The 23879-nt window shown below is 47.7% G+C and overlaps 1 protein-coding gene across 1 annotated transcript in view; it reads right to left on the reverse strand.

Moving 5' to 3' along the window:
• UTP15 (UTP15 small subunit processome component) overlaps window positions 1-23879 on the reverse strand; it is a 440177-nt gene that overhangs the window by 349530 nt on the left and 66768 nt on the right. The window contains exons 3-4 of the mRNA XM_069627496.1: window positions 10930-11022; window positions 10671-10855 (exon numbers count right to left, since the gene is read on the reverse strand). Coding sequence (XP_069483597.1) covers window positions 10671-10855; window positions 10930-11022 — 278 coding nt within the window. The remainder of the gene's footprint in view (window positions 1-10670; window positions 10856-10929; window positions 11023-23879) is intronic.

A 23879-nucleotide genomic window follows, 5' to 3' on the forward strand; every position in this document is an offset into this window, starting at 1 on the left:
GTCGGGGCCGGGGACAGACGACAAAGCGCGCGAGCGCTCCTTAGAGGGGTTTTCGACTTCCGTAGCGGAGGTCGTGTTATCGCGTTCCTCGTCACTGTCGGTGGTAGCAGCGGCGGGTGAACCTTCGGCCTTCCACATCGCGTAGGCCGCCCACCTTTTAACCCTACGGTCTTTAAGAGTTTTAGGCTTCAGAAGCCGACAAGCCGCGCAACCTTCCTCCCTGTGATCGAGGGGCAAGCAGCGGTTACACCGTGAATGCTTGTCCTTCCAAGTAAATTTTCCCTTGCAAAGCGGGCAAAACCTAAAGGGTGTCCTCTCCATAGCCGAGGCAATAAATCGCGATAACCACCCCAAGGGAAAGGAAGGGGAAAGTGAAAGGCATTCTCAGAAAAGACCCAGAGATGTCCCACGACCCCACTCTCCCTACTGTATATGGCCTGCGAGGCCAGGCCACGTGTTCGGCAACGCCGAAGGATTTCCTCCGCTCGACCCTCCGTCGAAGATCTTGCTCGGCGGAGAACAGCTTCACAACTGCGTCGAGGGAGGGATTATTTAATATTAATGAGAAAACGACCAAAGGTCTAGGAGTTGCAATGTCTCTCGAGGAGCTCCGCGTGAAGGCGACCAGAAGCTGGGCGGAAAAAAACAATCTGAGGGACCTCGACGCGTGAGGGATTGTGGGTACAACGCACGTCACTATAGGGATAGTGTTTCAGACACGCCTTGTCGACGTCCCTTTTCGACTACGAAAAACAAAATGCAATACTCCGCAGTGACCACTGGATGTCGGACCTATGCACAGCATGTGATTCTAAGCAGATTAACAAACATCAGAAATCTCCATACAAGGTAAATAATCCGCTTAAGGACCTTGACAGCCCTTCTTACCTTCACCGGGGGCGGTGGGCGCGACAGAAAACACCCAGGGCTTACCACTCATTCCGTTTAGTCAGCCCCTACACTTGACTGACACCCGCTGCCAGCAAGGGTACATACATTAAGTGGGAGGCCAGCCTTTCCTACTCTGGCCTATTCCTTCGTCTCTGCACTGATAGCCCAGTCAGTGTGCTGTGGGGTTCTGTTTCTTTGCTCAATCTTGTCGTTGTCATGCTCTGTGCCGGACCCTACAGCCTGCCTGCTACACCCATCGCCGAATTGGCAACACAGGTCACGATAACGGCCTCGAAGAAGCTGGAGGTGGGCCTTGTCAGGAAAAACTCCCCAGGGCTGAGGTAACCCCTCTACACCTCTCCCACACATACACCTAGTACCCTTAGGGTGCACTACAACAAACTCAGCCTCCTGGCAATACGGATCCAACCTTTGGTACAAGACTGAACTACACAGGTTGGTAGTGTGGCCTAGCAGCCAGGCATATCTCAAGAGGGGACAATGTGAGCAGTAGGAGAGTTAAACAGAGATTCACAGTGACAAGTATTCAAACAAACCCTGATACTCAAGGTTTCTTGATAAAACAATTATTTATTTATTTACCAGTCAGTTAGTCAAACCTTCTTCAGAAGGGAGCAATATATAAGCAACACTTAAACACACTTCAGAAGTACACATTCTTAGGTTTCTCAGAATCAGTAAAGACCCACTGGGAATGGCACACAGACACTTCCTACACCCTCAGGTGACTTAAATATCTAGGACACTGTGGACATTAATATATTCTGTTGCATTGAGAGTAGACTTTGAGAGTGTCAAACGAAAGTTATTAGAACAAACAAGAGATCACAAATATTCTTAAAGCAGGCAAATACTTTTGGACCCCCCCCAATGTATAACAAAGGAGAGAAGAGTCATTCAGGGAACCAGGCTAACCCAAAGTCAATGGGCAAGTGTCTATGTGGCTGAAGCACTTCTTGCAGGTGAGTAAAAGTCTTTGCACAATGTTTTTAGAAGTCTTTGGTGAAACAGATGAATCAAATGTAGGGCCACAAGCCGGGAGACTTGTGAAGTAGAAGCAAATCTACACAGAGAGGTAAGTTCTCTCAGACTTTACAGTACCTTTTGGTTGAAGAAAAATGCCACAGATGATTTCTGTTCCTGTGCAGCTCTGCAGATCCTGTTGTTCCTGGGCCTTAGTCGCGGGGATAAGAAGGACGACTTCTGGGGACTCCTGCACTACAACGGGACGGTCACTGATGGCAACCGGCAAACTTCAAACAAGTGGCACTTCTGCAACACGTGGTTCTTGGCTGTCGAGGTGGGCCTTCCTTGCATCTGGGTTCCACACTCTGTTAAGGGGGCTCAGGCTCGGTCAGTCCTGCTTCTGGAGTTCTTGGCCAACTTAAAAGCAACGCACTGGTGTTCCTCTTCCTGGCTATTCGGTTCCAGCAACAACTGCAATGGAAATTCAACCAGCTCCGAGAAGAATGTCCAGGTGGCTTACTTTGAAGTTGATTGGTCACACCAACTCGAGGGGAGAAGTAGTCCTTGCAGCACTCCACTGTTGATACAAATTTGTAGCTTCAGGACAGCAGCAGGGCCTCACCGGGCAAACCAACAGTCCAGGAGTTTCAGCAGGCGTACTCTTCAAGTTCTTCTTTGGATTCCTTCGTCCAGTGGTCGACTCTGCCTTCCAAGCCAAAAAGCCTTGGCTTTTATGCAGGTTTCTCCCATTCATTCCAGCCTGGCTGTCAATCACCCAGCAGGGTGGCTGTCCTTACCGGACAGCCAGCCGGCCAATCACCTTGGAGTGCATTCCTGTCTCCTCGGAGACTACACGCAGGGATTATCAGGCACCTTCCTCACTTCCTGCCCCCACCAGACACCCTAGAGCCAGAGGTGGGCTTCACTTGTGAACCCAACAATGAAAACAAACAAAGGGACCAAACCTGATTTGGCACAGACAGTAAATCTCAAGAAGGACCTAAACAACAAGAAATTGTGAAAAAAGACTGGGTCATTTTGACAAAAATGGCACCCATGGGTGCTTCATTGTGGCTGCGAACGCAGTCTGCTGTAAAAACATCACACAGTAAGTAAACAGAAACCACTGCCACCAGCCATTAATTGTGAAAAGGGTAACATTAAAAAATGTTACATGAGAAGCTAGACAAAGAGGCTAAGTATCCCCGCCAGCACTCTATGGTAAGATAGTGTGTGCTGGGTCTAGAGAGTTAAAACGTAAGTAAAGTCAATTTCATGTTACTGCTCTTGGAAACAGTAGTTGTCCAAGAAAAAGGTATTGAAACCTTTGGGAAATCTAAAAGACTTCCCGGTGCCACTGCACTGAAGTTGCAGTGTGACAATACAAAAAAGATGCCTATGGAGTTTCTCAGACTCCAAAAGCCAAAAGAAACAAAAAACAAATAGAATTAAAAGTACAAAGCCTCAAAGTTCAGCAAAAGAGCTGGGGTTGTCTAAGGTAGAGAGGAATTGGCACATTTCTGAGAATTCCCTCTAGCAAAGGGTTACACGACACTGTGGGAAACCCAAAGATCAGCACCAATGGCCAGCTTCTTAGGATCTAACCTTAGAATCTGCCAAATGCTGCTTAAACTCAGGGGAACAAGAGGCAAAATTATGTTCCAGTATGACCAGATTTATCATGACTCCAAAAGGGGTTAATTTATGGCCTTCTACCCAGCCACTCAGGTTTTTCAAGGAATCTGTAACAAAAGACACCCAAGCATTAACCTGTTTCTTGTATTCTGTGAACCTCTAAATATTGGGCAGGAGTTAGCAAACTTTAAGAGGAGAGCCTTGCTTCAATTTGTCAAATCCTTTCTCAGCTTTTGACATTTCCATAATATGGCACTTCAGTCAAAATTGGGTAGTCTGCTGAGCAACCATGCAATCTTGTGAGACTCGCCTACTTCCTGCACCTACCAAGCATACTCAAAAGTTGTAAGCAAGCCTATGATGTAATTCTTCTCATCCTACATAGTGAGCAGATCCTTAGGATATCTAGGATGAGAAGAGGATCCAGAACCACTTCCAGACCCTGTGGAGGAGCCTTGAGACTCTTGTATTCAGGCTAGCTCCAACTGAGGATGCGCCCCCCCATCCTTTCGTTTCTCAACCCACTCAAATTCCAGCTTAGCCATTTTGAAATCCCGGTATGTGCTGAGCTGAGCGTCTTTCAATCTCCCACATGACCTCATCCTCAGAAGCTGTCAGGGAAACATTGGTAGACTTTTCTTCTTCTTGTGCCCTTTCAATAATGGCAGTTACCACAAGTCAATTGCTACTGCTAGGGTATGCCCCAGCACCTACAGTATCACTATTGCTAGATAAAGGAACAATCCTAGACTCCTGATGGTCAAACAATCTCTGTACAAAATCAGCTTCGTTTCCAGAGGATGGCAATCCTCTACACACACTTTTTTAAAGAAGTGTGTATTTTAAGTGCAGCAAGAGTAGACATAGTGGCCAGGAAGAAGGACAAAGTACAACATGGCCAAAGAAGAAGCAAATATCTCATGACAACCATTTTAGGGCAGTAGCCACGTTTAGTAGAGACACGCTGGAAACACAAATGTGCACACTAAAAATAATGCAAAAACTGTAAAAATGTAATGGCTGACACGAGCTTGCCTTTAGGCACATATAAAAGCAACCGAAAATCCCAAGTGTAAAAAGCTAGAGTGATATAAAAGTATCCCCATTGCACCGAAGAGTAAGGTGCTGCGTGCAATGAAAGAACAAGAATAAAAAAGGGAAACAAAGTCTTCCCAGTACTGATAGTCTGAAGGACTGATCCGTTTCCCCATGACAGTGCGCAAAAAGGCAAGGGAGGTGGAACTGAAGGCATTACGTCCCTGAAAAATGCCAGGACAAGATGAGAACAGAGCCAAACAAACGGGTTTCCATTAACTATTGAGAGAAAGTTGCAAAAAGAAAACCTCTTTTCCAACAATAACCATCTCGGTCATGCATACTGCCATCAGAGCAATATTGAATGCACTATACCCATTGGTTTTATTGTATTTTAGGCACAGAGAAAAAATGGTGATGAAGTTCCAAATCGATGTTGGTCATGTTAAAATAAAAAAATAGGGTATGAGGCTTTTATTAGCTCCACTTTAAGGAAGTAATATATCAAATTAAAAATAGGGATCAATTGGGAATAATCAAGCACAATTTGATTGTTCACATCAGTTCATACCCTGAGCAGACCCAGGAGCAATCCAATACAGGGGTTGGTCATACAAACTAGTCGTGACTAGTAGGCAACATTGCAAACAAATGTTTTAAAAGCAAATGGACAACACCATTGAGAAATTGTAAAGTGTTATTGCAAATTGATTTGATGCTATTGAATTAGAGATATTCAGCATTGAACATCAGTGATTTGGAATGTATTAAGTACATATACTGTTTATGAAATCATAGCAAATAACAAGAGATGTATGCACAAGCACTTTATGAAAAGCTGATACTTTAGATAGTATCAGCGTCGTAGCGGCAAAAGTATGCCACAAAAACATATATGCACTTTCATACAAATGTTCTTTGTAATAAATTAAGAAATTTAAATTGAATAAGGTGTTTTCCCTATGTTTGTAGTCTAAACAGTGGATATATATTTTTGGTAGGATATTGTGACATTTTACTATGTAATGTATGCTTCCATTCACTTGGACAATTATTTCCTTATGATGTTACAGTTCCCAGGTCCATGTGCTTTTATGGATAATCACACTTTGTGATAGAAAAACAGCTGGAAGCGCAGGAAGACTTTCAGTAGGTCGGTAGACCAGCCACTTGTAAGTTGCAAGAACAAAGCAGCAAGAGAGAAGGAGGGGGCAGGAGACAGCCGAAATATCCCTGTACAAGGGGTATGGCTAAGTCCAGCCAGCCAATCACTAAAAGGGGCTTGGGCCAAAGGGTACATTGACCAACCATTCTGGTTGATCAATGGAACTAACACTTAGTCAAAGCCACGCCCAAAGGAAGTGAGCAGGAGAGTCCAGGGACCTATATTGGCCGAAACCAGTTAGTCCCAATATGGATTCTGCCATTGTGGGCTCACAAAGAGCCCAGGTGGTCAGAACGGCCATTTTGCTTTCACCTCATATTTACAGAGACTTGCCAAATCTCTTGTAGCTGAACGCAGGATATATACAGAAGTAGATGGCATGGGACTCTTTCATTGTCCTGTGTTGACCATACACACAAGGCATTCCCGGTGCACGACAAATGGGGCTGTGAATGTGAAGAGTGACCAGGGCACATAAAAGTGAGATGCGGCACCACAAGAAAAGGTCTGTTGTTGGTGTGGGAGGGTGGGGGCATCAGTGAAGTGTTTGGTCAATATGGTTTTGGAACATTGGGTCGGCAGAGTGAAGGAGCAGTGCGCCAAACCCCCAATAAGCCTCAGAGGGAAGTAAAGAGTGGGTTTTTGTATGTAGAGGACACCAAGGATATTGGAGCTGGCAGGTTCAGGGAAGGAGATTGCTGGGGAGTTTTACTAACGTCCACCTGTGGTAGCACTATAGAAGACTCGCACTTTGGGGCACAGGGCTACAACTCTTAGTACAGGCCTGATCAACACAAATATGTTGGTAGCAATGATTGAGCAGCCAGGCTTATCCTAGGCGGTAGAAGGGCTGTAGTGAGTACAAAGACCTTTGAGCACACTTATAGTCAAGGAAACACACAGTGCAGTTCTATAAAAATATGGTTATTTATTACACACACTAACTTCAAAGTAATTCAGGTAAGTAAATATAGTTAACACAGACAGATATGTACACTAAATATTTGCTGTTGCAATAATCGTTTCAAACAGTACACTTTTAGATGATAATCCGGTAATTACAAGAGTAGTTTCAGGTTAGCAAATCTTACATTTACCAACAATTACTGAATTAGCAATACTGGTAGGTTAACAAATTTAGGAAAGCCTTATCTTTAGAAGTCCAACCCTATCTAGGGAATTAGAGTCTCAAAGGTCAGATTGGGACAGTGGGGATCAAGTAACCCTTGGGCGGCAGAACAAAGAAAGCCAGATGCTGTCAAAAGATGTCAAATGCACGGGTGATGCTTTTCGTAGAAAGTAACACATTTTGATTCAAAGGGTTCAGGGGGACTAAGTAGGCCACCTGAAGGATTTCAGGCCCTAGGACGGATGTCCTTGGAAACGGGAGAACATAGTTGGGTCGCCCACCCCAACGTGACTCAAGAAGCTCCGGAGGATCGAACAGCAACAATAAAAACTGCCTAGGTAAGTACCCACGAGTTAGACAGTGGGCCTCATTTTGAACCTGCCAGTCCGGTAACAAGGGTGCTTGTAAGCTTACTGGCACCGTTGTTTCCCATACCGGCATATTACAGGTCTGCCTGCCAGAGCCGCAATGCACGGCAGGTCTGACCTTGCCGGGCACAGCGGACACGGCAGACAGACCGGTCACGAAAGCACCGGCACCGTTAGCAACAGTACCGGTGATTCCGTGTCCCTACTCTCTATGGGACTCTATGGGAATGGGGACTTACATTTTACTGGCGCCTGACTTTCCGGACCGCCAGGGTTGTAATCTCCCAATGGCACTAGGAAGTCAGGTGCCGGTAAATATTTACGGGTCCGGCGGCAACCCACCGGTATCACTGGCAGGGTTACTGCCAGACCCGTAATGAGGCCCAGTATCTTCTATGATAAAGAATGTTCGGGTATCTGGCCTTGGCGGCTGGATGATTAACTTTTGGCGGGAGCAGACAGGCAGACTCCGTCACAGGGAAGCCCAGCAGACCATCTTCATGGCACTTGGTTGTTAAAGATCAACACAGGCTTTGTAGCAGTGATGGTTATCACCTGGCAGTCTTTCGTCCTTCTGTCGGTCCTCGACTCTTCTGAGGAAACTTCTACGATCAGCATGCAGTCTCTGTAGGCTCACAAAGATGCTCACAGGTTTGCAGCCAGAACTGCACTCGACGAGACGATGCACTGCAGCAAAGCCAGAGGTCCCAGGGTATTTGCAGGCCTGGAAGGTCGCAGCGCTACGTGCAATGGTTCAAACTGCAGATGTTCCCGAAACTGGTTAGGCCCATCAGTCGAAGCAAGACGGTCGCCTGGTCTGGATCTTCCCCGTCACTCAGAAGAAAGGGCTGGAGCTGCAGCGGTCACTTAGCTTGGCGATCGCTGGAGAATGCTGCAGACATCCATCTACTTCCTTCTTCAGAATGTTTCTGCCAGTGGTCGACTCTGCATGCAACATTCAAACTTTGGGTGGTGGCTGTCCCTTGAGGACAGCCAGGCACCCACTTAGAACTGGATCGTAGCAGACACACTGGAGGACAAAGAACTAAGGAGTTTCGGTGTCCTCCCAGCTTCCGGTCGAATAGTCCACCAAAATGCTGGGTGACTCACTAAGTGGGGAGAATTACACACAAGATGGAAATTCTACCTAAAATAGGGGCTGCAGAAATGGGAATCAGCAAGGGGTAGTCAGTGAGTGTAAATCAGCAGCAGACAGCATAATCAGAGAAGACTTATTGGGTAAGACGCATATTAGGGAAGACAAACCGATCCCAATTGAACTCTTTTCTATGTATTCCCCTGTAGGGAATGCATACACCCAACTGTTCTCCCACAGACTACATAAAAGTATACCTTTGTCCAACAGTGCATCAAAATTCTGTGAACATATAATCACAAAAGTCCTCCTATGGACAGTGACTGGATCCATCATTAATTATGGAGATGTGGCCACCATAACTGGACTCTATTCTCAATATGAAACCTCTCCAATGATATGTACAGGGACAGCATCATACGTTGTCATCCGAGTTAAACCTTTGACATTGTACCCAAACATTCACCTGGCTAGCCTAAGTGCCTTGCATATTTGTCATAAATACATGCACTGTGCTTTATCAACTCTGAGATGCCACCTCCAATTGAGGTATTCATAAATCCCCCACAGCTTTTTTTCCATTCCCTAAAGGTCATCAGCAAATAGGAATATTTCCTTTTCAGCACTTGTTAACATAACTAAAAAAGGAATTGAAATGGCCCTTTACCCATCACTGAGGGACAAAAATAGTTACAATTGCTATGTCATCAAAGTGAACTATTAACAAGGTATATCAGCATACATAAGTTATTACTGACCTCCTCTTAGCCAATTAGAATGTTAGGAATACAGACAATAACTGTTAGCATTAACTGCAATCAAGACATTCTGACTTTAGAACCAGCCATGGCATTCCCATGCATTACATCTTGGAAAACAACAGAAGGCATTTTCATAAATTCAAGAAGCAGCAATGCAATTTCCTGCAAGATTTCTTTCAACAGAGCACTCCCAACTAATGTAACACTACAATGTTAAAGCTAAAACATGGAACAATGTTTTCACATTTGTATGGGAAAATTGGTGTAATTATTATGATTAGGGGATTTAGGGAGCATGGACATAGCTTTGGGGAGCAACAGAGTCCTTTACAAGTCATAGGGAAGGCAGAGATACAAGGGAGGGTGGCACCAACAATGAGGGATCACAGGCTATTTAGCAGCAAGGGGTCTACTAGCATCCAGAGGTGGCAACAGGAGTGGGGGGTGGGAGGGGCGAGAACTCCAGTCTCAGGTTGGGTGGGAAGTGGAAGGTGTGTGGGCCTAGGTGTTAGCGTTAAACCATTCCTTGAAGAGGAGGGTCTTGAACTGTTCACTTAAACATTGAAACTAAAGCAAGCTCATGCCAATACTGTTCCAAATTCCACTGAGTTTAGAAATTAAAATGCTTACCTTCCGAAGAAAAGTTGTTTAAATATAAAAAAATGAAACTGCATTTAATTTACAAACCCATGGGTGCATAACTCATTATTCATCTAACATATTTTACTACACTACCACAACTCTTCAAAACCTTTATTGCTAACAACACTGTAGGCTAATGAAATTGTACACCTTGAGGGGGTGGGGTGGGGGACGGGGTTCAGTGTGGGTCATTATCACTTTCGTTAATGGACCTTTCCCAACCTAATATCCTCGATTTTGCCTTGGGCCATAACTTGGGAAAATGTCATTTTTGCAGGATAATGACCGCTCCCCCAGTTTATAAGGCTATTGGGATCAGACGTAAACTGAATCAGGTACTACAAACTAACTCAAGGTGGTTCTAGTGACATGGAGCAGGGCCTCAGAAGACAAATATGGTCCTCTGCAGAAGCAGGGATGCCTCAATGGATTATTTTCAATCAAGAAGACTACACGATCTGAGGTACAAGAGAGATTTTCTTATTTGAGGTCCAGAGACTTGATTGAATTTTATGAACATTTTGGAGAAGAAGTTGGATCCTAAGTTGGATCCTAAGTCGCATTGGGAAGGGGCCTCACCAGCAAGAACAAGATTGGTAATCAGCTGATGAGAGCATTGTTGAGTCCCTTATTGAGTCTACCACTGGAGTTGCCATAAAAGGTACAACTTGCCTAGGGAGTGAACGAGGTGCAGATTCCAAAAAGGGTGAGATTGTGCCCAATAAACTCTGCAAAAAGTCCAAAATACAAACTTCACAAGATGGAGGCTCAGGACAGAAATATTCATATCCCTTCAAATATAGACGAGAAATAGAAAAGGATGTCTAGTTCAAGTTGGTAATACAATATTGCATGGTTCATACAACCGGTGAATAGTTATAAAAAAAAACAAGATTTGCAGATACTAGTATTTGCTTTGATCCACAGACTGAAGCTATCCATGGTCAACTAGTTTCCTTACTTGTTATGTCCATCAAACTGTCTTAGTGCTGCCTTTCCATTCATATCAAACAGTCGTACTACGCCATCCTCACTCCCGGCAACAAGCAGTTGTCCATCACTCCTGTATGTGCCACAATATGCAGTGTCTTTAAATCGGGAGAACGTTTTTATTGGCTCCTGAGAGTACCGACCGTAGATATGGATCTGTAACAAGGAAGACTGTTATTTTCTTGTCTAAGAAAATATTACAGCTAAATAAACGTGGCTTTTCAACTTACTCGTGTGGATGCAGTCACAGCATAGTTGTATGGAGGAAGTGGGGAGAAATCTATGTTGGTCACTGCACCAAATTCCTTTATTTGAACAGGCGTCTAAAAATAGGGAATACAAGGGTAACAGGGGATTACAAAGAGAAAAATGCACAATACATTATACAAATAGAGTTCATTGATGTGTGAAGCGTTGTATTTCTTTTTGTAGCTTTTTCCATCACTTCAATGGGACCCCCAGCAAATTAGCTACCTGTTCGATTACCATGATCTAATTTTGGTGACGGAGGAGTTTTTAAACCTCACTCAGTGGCTGAACTCACTTCATTTTGGGGCACTCTTCAGTCTTTATTGCCAGTCGTGGGTGTTGAGATGGATTTCCAAAATCAACCCTTGGGGTGTATTTTGGGAGGCCAGCCTATTATAGTGAAATAGGAGTATTGTCTAGCCAAACTCAATCAAGGTAGGTAGCAGAGCGGTAAGGCTTATAATTAGGAGGGCGTGTGAGAGTGGTCTAGGGCTACAATGAGGCCACACAGATCAACAATAATTCTAGTTAGACATGTTAGTACACAAATATTACATTATTCGTTAGGCCTTTAAATACCCGAGCAAGAAACCGTCTAGGCAAATATTGTCACACAATTACTATAAAATATATATTAATCCTTAGGAGAAGATAGAAAGCATTTGATTCAATAACCAGATTAAAACAGGTAAGTACTCAGATGGATATAGAGCAACTCTAAAACCGTTTCCTAGCACTTATTAAGTCCAGCTCTAAAATGGTTTTTGACTGTTAGGGGAATTTTCCTAAAGTCCTACTGGTAGTAGGACTTTAGTAAGCTATCCCAGTGGTTTGTAGATCTCCAACTCTTAGTATCAGTATGTACTACCTCAGGACCTTGGTAGAGTGGCAGAGCAATCAGGCTTATTTTAAGAGGAAGATGTGAGCTGTGGGCAAGTACACTGAACCTTAGTTAAGCATGCACAGCAAAGAAACTGACACTTATAATTTATATAAAATTATAAATGCACCAGAATCACTTTAAATACTTTAGATGTTAACACTAGAACACTTCAAAAGACACTTTCACTTTTGTGTTTGTGCGCCGTTACATTTGTAGCAACGTTAGAAAGGGAAAAGACAATGTTATCGTATTAGCAGTTATTACGTGCACCTGTGGTTTCTAACTGTTTATACAGTAATACATTTACTCTGCAAACAAAGTTACTTTAAGGGAGGAAAATGGTTAGTTAGTGTAACATTAGCTTGATTCAAGTTTCTCGAGAGAGTTTCTTCACACAGCAAGTCTTTCAAGTTAAAAACAAATGCAACCATAGATGGAGGCAGTTTGGAGAGGGCTCAAAGTCTTGACAAGCAGCAGAATACGAAGAGTTCCAGAGGATTTCGCCCAGTCTCTAGTGTTATAGAAGCAGCAAGTTAACAACTAACAAGGGAAACCTGTAAAAGGACTCCAAGGGACACAAGCAGCAGCTTGAGTCGGAGGTAGGAGGGGGTGATCCTGGACAACTCTAGGTGCACTCCAAAGCTCTGGAGCGACTTCTTTGATTCAGGTAAGCAATACCTTTTTCCCCACAGTACCTTAGGTTAGATGAAAATGTTCATGCTGGATGTTGCAGCTCCGGACCAGACCTCTGGAATCCTTGGTCTGATGACTGAAGGCAGGACAATGGACGGGATCTCTCAGCAGCAGTCTCGAGGGAGGACCTGTGGCAGGACTTTCAGTAACTTCTTGGTTCACTATGCGGTTTTGGTGCCTTTTCTGCAGCACCAACAAAGGACACGGATCGTCCGGTCCATTTTCTTTGCTTCTTGCAGTCCTACACACTGGTGAGGGGGATCTGGGCGAGTTGGATCCATCTCTGGATTCAAGAAAAGCTTTGGACGGATGCCTTTCCACAACAATGCACTCGAAATGGGCGGCAGGTCTCCTGGTATTGGGGTTACGCAGCTCTGGAAACTCAAAAGACCTTGGGAGATGGCTCAAATTAAAGTTTGTCTTGGCACTAGTTGTTCCCATCAGCCCAAGGGAAGGAGTCCTCTTTGGAGCTTCTCTGTAGCATAGAAAACCATAGAAAATGGAATCAGGACAGCAGTGGTCGCTTCACAGTGTTGCAAAGGGTCTGCTGGCGTCTATGGTCGTCTTCTTCGGTTAATTCAGCTTCCAGTGGTCGACTTGCTTTTCACTCCAGAAGCCTCACTTTTATACAGTTCCAGCACACACTCCTCTGCAATCTCTCTCAGCATTTTACAGAAAGGGGCGTTTGGCAGTCCAATCAGGACAGCCAGACCCCCTTTCGGAGCTGGTCCTATTCAGGTACTCTGGCAGACAAAGGACAGAGGGGTGGAAGACTCCTCCCCCACTTCCTGCCTGCTCAGACACTCTGGAGCCTAGGCGGGGATACCCAAGGGTTCCCGCCAAGCTAAAACAAACACACTGACCCCACCCCCCTCCCCCCGCTCCCAGAATGATAGAAGAAGGGCTAACAAAGAAGAGCCATGCTAGTAATGGCGAAAAAAAGAAGGGAGGCCGCAAGTTGGTACTTGGGTGCCCCAATTGTGCACTACCGATGCTATGGACATAGACTGCGGAATAAAAATGACATAATAGTTGGTAGAACGCGTCCACCGCCACGAGCCATAACTAGGAGATTGTCCATGTGATTAAAGTCACAGGAGTAGAGAGAAGGGGAATACTAGGTAGCCCTTTAGCAATCCACTGAAGGTGGTGTGCCAATCTCTCAGACTATAGAGTTTTGGGAGAGATACTCTGTAGTTACTTGAGGATATAGAAAAAGAATCTTAAAGGAGGACCCTAAGGGTCCCTAGTAACACTACCCATAAGGAGCTGTGCACTGCAGCAGTAAAAACACAGGCAGACTCCATAGTACAGATAGAATACAAAGAATAGAGTTCCAAAAGAGAGCCCACAAGAATGGATGAGTGGAAAAAGGCTCCACTCATTCAGGATTCAGAGAAAAAGGTCCAGAAGTCCAGCAGAAAGTGCTGGGGGTCTCACTAGGAGAGGGGATGAAGCAGAACAATTATAAATCTCCCTAACAGGGACTTGTGCCCTAAAGTCACTAGTTCCAGAGTTATACTTTTCAGGTCGGTTTTTTGTGCGATTTCAACGATCCTAGTGGTTATCACTCAAGTTCAAAAAGGTTTGAAAAGTTCAGGTAAGTAACACCAAACCCCAAAGTCAGGAAAGAGAAGGATGGGGACATTACTTTATGCCCATGCAACCCTATGGGGTCAAAGGAAACTGGTATGTTAACTTACCCCCTGACTCAGATTTCTCCAGAGACCAGTGCTGAGGTTCTGGAATCCGTTGGGGACAATCATGCAACTGTTTACCATCTTACTGGTTATTCTCTATATGGCACAGGTTGGATCAGGCCTACCGGTTTCAGTGGTTTGTACTGATTTTACCACTTCATTCAGGGCCAAAATAACAGCACAGTGAAATGTGCTGTTCCACATTTACTTGCAGCATACACTTAAGTACCCCACCTGTAGATGGAAAGAAACGGGGAAATCAGAAAAAAGACGCATCATTTTTGTTTAGTATGTGTGTATGTGTCTATACATCTCTTAGTGACGTTTTGGGTTGCAATAGGGCATGAAGGTTCTTACCCTTATTTTTTCAATCCTGCATATGTCGGTCCATTTGGACGGGACATCTCTAGTTTGCTTCAATTCGGACGTCTTCATTCAAACGTTCCGAAAAACCTAGAGTATTCAAGAAGGAACAAGTTACTTACCTGTAACTATTGTTCTCAAGCATGGGTCTGGCATGGATTCACATGCTCATGAATATTCCCCGTCGTCAGGCTGGGAATCCTCAGTAAAGAAAAAATCAGTATCAGTTTCGTTTCTGATCTGTCTTTCTTGTAGTAACCAATCACTGATCTCTGGGTCATACTGCCCCCAGCCAATGACTACCCTCTCCCTAAGCCCCGCCTCTGGCAGCCATCCTCAGATTTGGTAGCATGCCAAGTGGCAGTATGACCAAGTGAAGAGCCGCAGAAGGGCAGGTGGGAGGGTTCGCATGTGAATCCATGCCAGACCCATGCTGGAGAACAACAGTTACAGGTAAGTAACTTGTTCCTTCACCGGCATGGGGTCTGGCATGGATTCACATGCTCATGAATAAAAAAATACATAGCAGTATACACATGCACAACCACGGGAGATGGCAAAGGCTCAACATTAAGCATTACATCCAAAACTCAACATGAAGCAATTCTTACCTCCTCACCAGGCTCACCTTAGGCGAACAGGTTGCGCAGCACTGCTTGGCCGACCCTGGAGTCCCGATCGATTCAGTAGAATCTTGTGAAGATGTGCGTCGACCTCCATGTAGCAGCCCTGCAGATGTCCAGCAGGGGCACACCAGACAGGAACGCTGTGATAGCAGTTATCGCTCCGGTCGAATGGGCTCTCGGACGGCCGGGCAGCGGTCGGTTTGCCAACCGGTGACAGTGCATGATGCAGCCGGAGAGCCATCTGGAAATGGAAGCCTTCGAGAGAGCCTTCCCTTGGTTCACAGACCCAAAGTTCACAAACAGTTGTGACGTCTTCCGAAAACTCTTTGTGCGGTCCACCTAGAACTTCAGCGCTCTAGCTACATCCAGCGAGTGCAAAGTCCTCTCGGCCCGCGTCGAAGGCGACGGGAAGAAAACTGGTAACACCAAGGGCTCGTTGAGGTGGAAGTCCGACGGCACCTTGGGCATAAAGGAGGGGTGCGTCCTCAGCACCACCCTCGTTTCATGAAAAGTCAAGTATGGAGGCTTGCAAGATAGGGCCTGGATCTCTCCCACTCGTCGTGCGGAGGTGATGGCCACGAGTTACGCCGTCTTCCATGACAGGAACTTCAAAGGCGCCGAATGCATAGGCTCGAATGGGGCCCCGCCCATGAGCCTGGTCAGCACCACATTAAGCTCCCACGCCGGGTCAGGAGCCTTCACCGGCGGGAATGATCGGAATAGTCCCTTCATGAATTCCTTCACCAGGCGATGAGACCACAAGGACGCCCGTCCCGTAGTCCTGGTATATCGGAAGATGGCAGCCAGATGTATTTTGATGGAGGCGTGAGCCAGTCCAGCTTTGGTCAGCAACAGTAGGTACGGCAGTACTTGAGGGGCCGTAATCCGCAGAGCGTTAATCTTCTGTGCACGGCACCAGACAGAGAACCTCTTCCATTTATGACCGTAACACTAGAGAGTTGAGGACGCCCTGGCTTTCGCAAGAACCTCTCTGCAATCAGCCGGGATATCGTACTCTCCAAACTCTAGTGCTGCAGGAGCCAGGCCTGCAAGTTCAGCGACTGTGGGTCGTGATGGAGAATGGCGCCTCCTTCTCTGGATAGAAGAACCTTGTCCGCCGGCAGCTTGACTGGTAGGGACGTTGACAAGTCCAGAAGGTCCGGGAACCAGATCTGCCTCGGCCACGCCGGTGCTACGAGGATCATCCTGCACCTGGACTTCTTGAGCTGGTTGATGAGGCGGAGCAGCAACGGCAACGGAGGGAACGCGTATAGAAACAGGCCGTCCCAGGGGAACGAGAAAGCATCGCCCATGCTCCTCGGCTGTGGGAACCTGCTGGCGAACCTCTGGCACTTGGAGTTCGTCGCCGTCGCGAACAGGTCGATCTGGGGTTTGCCCCATCGTTGGAAGAGCCGATCCACTTGATCCTGTCGCAGTTCCCACTCGTGGCACAAGCGCAGCTCCCTGCTGAGTGAGTCGGCGATGGTGTTTTTTATTCCTGCCAAGTGGAAGGGAACCAGAAACATCCCCTGGGCGACAGCCCAGTGCCACAGATCCTGGGCCTCCTGGGATAGGGCTGGGGATCTGGTGCCCCCTTGCTTCCGTATGTAGAACATTGTGGTGGTGTTGTCGGTGAAGATCCTCACCACTTTGTCCTTGAGGGACGGAAGGAACGACTTGAGAGCCCAGAACACTGCTCGGAGCTCCAGAATGTTGATGTGGAGACCTCTCCTCCGGGAGCCAAAGGCCTCTTGCGTGGAGATCTCCGGTGTGGGCCCCCCAAACCTCCAGAGAGGTGTCCGTCGTCACCGTCTCCTGAAACGCTGAGGTTTGAAAGTCTGTGCCTGTAGTGAGGTGAGCACGGGTGCCCCACCATAGGATTGCCCGAAGGAACTCCTCGTCGAGAGGGATCCTGTCCTCGAAGCTGCCCGTCTCCTGAAACCAGCGGGCGTCGAGGAACTCCTGTAGCGGACGCATCCAAAGTCTGCAAAGGGGTACAAGGTTGAAGCATGAGGACATCATCCCGAGAAGGGACTTGTTGGACCTCACCCTGGCCACGTCCATGGCTAAAAGGTGCCGCACCTTGCCCAGGATGGTCTTGGTCCTCTCCTCCGAAGGGGAGGCCAATTGCCCCACTGTATTGAGCTTCGCTCCCAGAAACAGTGCTACTTGCGATGGAAGCAGGTGGGATTTGGGGTGGTTGTTGGCGAACCCCAGCTCCGTGAGTAACTGGATGGTCCTCGCCGTATGTTCGACGGCGAGTTCCCTTGTCCTTGCCCGGATTAGCCAGTCGTCCAGGTAGGGGTAGACGTGGATCCCCTGCAGGCGCAGCCACTGGTGCCAGGCACTTGGTGAAAACCCTGGGTGCCGACTTTAATCCGAACGGTAGGGCTCTGAATTGGTAGTGGCATCCCTGAACCACGAACCTGAGGAACTTCCTGTGCCTTTTTAGAATGGGGATGTGGAAGTAAGCATCCTCCAGGTCCAACGACGATAGGAAGTCGCCTTCCTCCAGCTGTCCCAGCAAGTGCTGGAGGGTGACCATCCTGAATTTCTGCGCCTTGATGTATTTGTTTAACCGACGCAGGTCCAGGATGGGGCGCCAACCGCCCGTCTTCTTTCTGACGAGGAAGTACCTTGAGTACACTCCGTAGCCCCGGAGCCTCCTGGGGACCAGCTCGATGGCACCTTTCTTGAGCATTGCCTTCACCTCCAACAGCAGTTGAGGGATGTGATTCTCCTTCCTGGCCACGGGAGGAATGCAAGGGCACTTCTTTTGGAATTCCAGCGAGTGCCCGTTGGCCAGGGTGTCCAACACCCAACGGTCGGTGGAGATGGACTCCCACACGCCGACGAACTTCGTCAGCCAGCCTCCCACCGGGGTGCTCGGTGGGGGCCCGACAACACGCCCGGGTCAGTCTTGCTTGGAGGCGGCCTTGGCCTCCTTGGCGACGACAGCGGGATCCCCTTGCTTGCCGCGACCTCTGTGGGCCTCCTGGGAAGAGGAGCGGGCCGCCTGGTGGTAAGTGGAGGAGCCACCGCTGGATCCTTTGGAGGCACCCTGTCTGCCTCCAGAGCTCCGAAAGGGCCGTCGCTGTTGAAGCACCCCAAGGGCCCGGGCCGTCTCCGAGTCGGTCTTGATGGCCTGTAGAGACTCGTCCACCGCCTTACCAAAAAGGTTGTTGCCGTCGAACGGCATTTCCAACACTCTGGTCTGGACGTCCTGGCGAAAGTCTGTCGCCTTGAGCCATCCTCGTCGTCGGAGGCAAACTCTGTTGCCCAGTTGGCGAAATCCGGTATCGGCAATGTCCGTTGCCACCGTTATGGCGTGATCCGACACCACCTCGCCTTCCTGCAGAATTTCTAGGGCCTCCGCCCTCTTGTCATCAGGCAGGAAGTCTAGCAGGGGAGCTATCTTGAACCAGATCGCCCTGTCGTAGCGGGCCATGATCGCTTAGGCATTGGCCGCCTTAATCGTCGTTGCCGCCGACGAGATGACTTGTCGTCCCATAGAGTCCAACTTCTTGCCCTCGCTGTACGGCGGGGAAGTGGAAGGTGAAGCCGCCGCACCCGGTGCCTTCTTCTTAGCCGCTGCTGAGACGACAGAGTCCGGCTTGGGTTGGGCCCTGAAGCACAATGGGGCGGCATCGGGGACTCGGTACTTCTTCTCGTACCTGTCCCTCTTGGCGGGTGTCGTGGAAGGGTTCTTGAGGACAGAAAGCCCCTCGTCCCAGATGTCGTCGAGCAAAGGCACCGCAAGGACCGTCTTCCTCTTGGCCTCTCGTCGTTGGTACAGAAACCCCTCCTTTTTCTGTTCTTCAGGGCAGAGCTGGAACAGCCAATTTCGTCGGCTGGAGGGGTGATGATGGGATGTCCGCTGTGTCATCGCCGCCGTCATCGTCTGTCCCCATCGCTGTATTCGTCGCCGTATCCTCTCTAGGGTTCGGCGAGGGGGATGAGGGGTCCACCGGCCTCGCAGGCACGAAGGGCGGAGCAGGGTGGACTCTCCTCTGCTTGTTCGGAGGGCTTCCCGACGGGCCTGGTTCTGGATCCTCCGTCGGGGTCCGTGGTAATCTCGTCCTTATCTCTGTACATAAGGATTGGATTGCCAACAAAATGGCCGCCGAGCTATCCTGGGGCTCGGGTAATGGCTGCGACGGACGGGATGGCCGCTCCACTGGGCCCTCTTCGTCGTCATTGTCGCCATCTTCGATCACGTCAGCAGGTAACGCCCCCTGGGATCGAACCTTCTCGAACCTCTCGTTGAGGCCTATGGACCTTTCGTTGGGGCCCTTCACGGTTTCCACCAGCTCCTCGTCAGAGGCTGATTCCCAGTCTGTAATGGCCACCGGACCCCGCCCCTCTTTTTCCGCCGGGGACTTCACGGGGGTCTTAATGATGGACTGGAAAGAGGATTCCCTCCACAGTGGCAGTGATACTCTGGGCCCAGAGGCCGTTTCCACTGGCGTAGTCTCAGCCGGCTTTGCCAGGGTCGCAGAGACCACTTCGTTAGAGGCCTTTGCCAGCTGGATCAAAGCCCTCCCCCACCTTAGGTGCATCCTGGGCCTTTGCCTTGGGGGGAGGGTCAGCGCCTCGCTCCCCCTTCGAGATCGACCGGGTCCGCTCCAGCGGCTTACCCGGGTCCTCGGACTTCCTCTTCCCCGAACCAGAGCGCTGGCTCATGGTCGAACGTGCCGGGGAAGTAGCGCCCTGCCTGGCAGCCGAAGAGCCCAACCTTTCGGCGCACCCGGTGCCTGCGGACTCCCGGTGCTTGGCCTTCTGTTGGGCCCCCGTCGCCGGGGCGCCCTCACAGGACTTAGAAGCCCGCTCAGACTTTTTCTTCACCTTCTCACCTGCTGTGCCCTCCTCCAGCCAGGCGGCGAGGCGGGAACGGCGATCTTGTTTGGTCTGTTCCAAAAGGTTCTTGCAGAACGCACAGTCCTTCTCCACGTGCGTCTTGTCCTCATGAAGGCAGTAGACACATTGCGAATGCTCATCCTCCTTGAAAACGTTTTGCAATCCGCATCCAGGGCAGCACCTGAACAGCTTGGATCTCGGTGTCGAGCTTCCCTTGTCCTGGGCCATGTCCGTTGAGGTAGGCCGCAGATCTTCCGGAATCCTCCAAGAAGTGTAAACTCGACAAAAACTTCACCCTTGAGGGAAGTAGAAGAATTCGGAAACGGGTCCCCGTTGTCTGAAGTAGAAAAGGTGGAGCTTGAGGCTCGATTAAACCGAAAAAATGAGAAAATCTCCTGAAAAAGCGTGAAAACACAGCAAAAAACTCGAGAGCTAAAGCACGAGGACTCCCAACAATTGAGCGTGCGGTAAAAATCTGAGGATGGCTGCCAGAGGCTGAGCTTAGGGAGAGAGCAGTCATTGGCTGGGGGCAGTATGACCCAGAGGATCAGTGATTGGTTACTACTAAGAAAGACAGATCAGAAACGAAACCGATACTGATTTTTTCTTTACCGAGGATTCCCAGTCTGACGACGGGGAATATTCCTGAGCATGTGAATCCATGCCAGACCCCATGCTGGAGAAACGACTAGGTCTCTAGGTTTGTTAGCGGCGGGATATCATCTCAGTCATAATTACTTTGTTAATTTCCTAAGTTAAGTGCTTCATTGGTGAGTCTGGTCAAATGAACACGACTCCATAGATCTTTACCAGTTCAACTTTTTTGAGGGGAGTGTTCTATCACAAAGAAAGCACTCCCTTGTTGGTTATGCCGCAGCTCTGCATTTACTTCTCTGACCATACGGGCTGCATGAGGTCTCCTTTTTCACTTTGGCCGGTCTGTTGCAAGAGCTGCAGACCGGCATCTAAAGTTTATTTTTATTAATGTGTGACACTTGCGCGTATGCGCATGTTTGAGTGTCGACAGGCGATCCGTTGTTCCATCGGGCACCATCTTGCAGTGTATTACATAACTACTGGCTAAATAATGTAGCCAAAACGGGAAGCGCTATGAACTAAGCACATTCAGCAAGACCGTGCTTGTTCTATCTAGATTTTAAATCAGGCAAGAATGTGAGTGAATGGACACTTAATGACGTGGTTACAGAACTGTTGATGTTTTTAGATCCGTTTTTTTATGATTCCTTCCCAGATTGAGTAACTTTCGCCAAAGTGCTACAGATTGTCAGAAATTTGCAATTCTAAGTTTATGAATAGACAAACTGAATATTTAAATGAAGCATTCATCGATTAAAAAAAAAAACATTTGACAAGTTTCAGATTTTTTTAAATTTGAGTTTGAAAATCAATATCAAGTGCTTGCACCCTCGGATGACTGTTTTTTTATCTCTCTGGCCCTCAAAAAGGAGCAGCGCAGATTCATCTGGGTTGCACGTCTGTGTCAGGGCCAGTTCGTCCTATAATGGTGGATCACTCCCGACTGACAGACTACTATCTTGTTCATAAAGTGGCAAGTGTTTGCCAACTAGTAGGTTCATTTAGACCTGTAATGTCAGATTTTAAACGGAAAATCCATAATTGCTCCCTTCGAAAAAGTGAACTATGAAGATTCCCTCCCCTTCTAGGGATGGACACTTTTTCGATGATAGTCCAGCTAAAATCAGTCGAACCATTGTACAAAATGCTCTACCATCGGTGCTGTTCGTTTTTTTGTGCGAATGCATGAGCGATGTTCCGCTAGTCTGGTTTTTATTGGATGTGTAGTCATGCCCACATATCGCTTTAGACACGGGCAGGTGATAAGGTAGATAACATTATTACTGTTGCAATTCGTAAAAGTTTTTAGTCCACGGGTAGTGCCATCCGATATCAAGAGTACTTTATACAAAAAATAAGTTAGTGAGAGACCCTGAAGCACAGAGTGGATTGGGACATCCTGAAAAATATGTAAAACCAATAGTATCCACTATGCTAGAACAAATGATTCCAGCTAATGTGTATCCAAAAAGATATCACAATTATTTTAAGCCTCAATAGATGCTGAAAACAGACCTTGTTAGTAAACAAATTTAATGGAGCATTTTGAGTTGCAAAAACAAATTTTGTAGAACATTTTTAAAAAGACATTGTAGGTTAGAAAAGAGAAACAAGATCAAGGATGGCAAACAAATATTGAATCAAATTACAATAAAGAATGCAGCGTTCAAATCTTGAAGTAAAAAAGAAATCAAACAACATTAAGAGATAAGTCAAATGACAAGCAGCGAATGCATCGAAGTTGGATCATAGCTAAGAGAAACAAAAGGAAAAAGAGGAAAAGCTACGGCCTCTATTAGTGTTCAAAAAATTCCAGTGTCCAATTTTTGTTTGTGTTAAACTCAAAAGTTTATGCATTTGTCATGATGCCTACCCCCGGGGACTCAGACCAAGTCCAGCAACCCCGGAAGCAGGCATCAAGTTATCCCAAGCAAGCCCAACAACCCCTGCTAGGGGCTATTTGGGTGCAGTCCTGGCGCCTATGGCACCAGGCTCACATGGAGAGTCAGTCCTGGCGCCATAGGCGCCAGGCTCATAGATTAAGACTTACCTGATGCAGACCATGCTGCAAGAGCTCCAAGCCAAAAAAGGCTTGGAAGGGACTTAACCTAGGGACTACCTGGGACTACTTTGGAGGCTATTTAAACCATGCCCGAAGAGCAGCACACGCTTCGCGTTATTCTGCATCCAGCAGCGTAACGCTCACCGTGCCTGCAAATCTGCATCCAGCCTTCTGCCACGCCCGCCTCGAGTTTGGAGCTCCTAGGAAAAGGGAGAAAGAAGGAGAAAAGGTTAGAACAAGAGTAATACCTTTGATCCTTACCCGAATTCCCGATCCATCGCACCTTCGAGCTGGAAGAAAGAAGTTATTTTATGCGCGTCGCTTCGCCTGCTGCAGCGCCGCGCTGAACTCACCGGCCTTCGCAGCATCTTCACATTCTACCGCATCCTCCTGCATGTTCCCGCCGCACTCCGGCACCTAAGGAGAAACAAAAGGACAGCAAGGTGAAACAAAGGGATCAACAAGGGGAACCCTCCTCACCACAATAGACTTACCCGATTTTACCGCCAGAGGTATTATTCCCCGAGACTTCATACTTTCTCTCAGCGCCTGAATAAGGGAGAAAGCAACAGGTTACATATTGACATTATTTTATCGAACTGTGTTGGATAATACAAATCCTTACCAGAATATTACCGGTTGCCATGAGGAAATCTTCACTAGGGTCAAGCTGCAACCTGCAAGGAATCGGACAAGAGTGAAAGTCAGGCATTTGAACCCTTACGAACTACATACTTATGGCGTTTTGCCGTGAATCTCGGAGTCAATATTGTTCTGGAACTCACCAATTCCTTCGAGCCAGTGAAGCAACTGGTTACCTACGCGCCCCTGCGCTCAATGCAGGATCGAGAGCTGATCTTTTCAAACCATCAGAGGTGAGACTATAAGAGGGGACATCACATGTGATCAGTGGGGAGAACAGCGGGGGTGGGGGAATTTACGCTCAACTCCACGGGTGGGTAATTCCCTTTCTCCATTTGCAGAAGAATATTCCTACGGGCCAAGCAAACGACGTTAGGTGGGCCAGTACAGTCTGTCATCTCGGCCCTACGCGTCACATTGGTGGAGACCGCAGCTGTCCAGTTCAGATCGACGCCTCTGTGGGAGCCAGGTGAGCGTAACAGTATTGCAGGTCTGCCGACTTGCTAAT

Source organism: Ambystoma mexicanum, chromosome 6p (assembly GCF_040938575.1).
Source record: "Ambystoma mexicanum isolate Mex_15411 chromosome 6p, UKY_AmexF1_1, whole genome shotgun sequence".
NCBI classification, from domain to species: Eukaryota; Metazoa; Chordata; class Amphibia; order Caudata; family Ambystomatidae; genus Ambystoma; species Ambystoma mexicanum.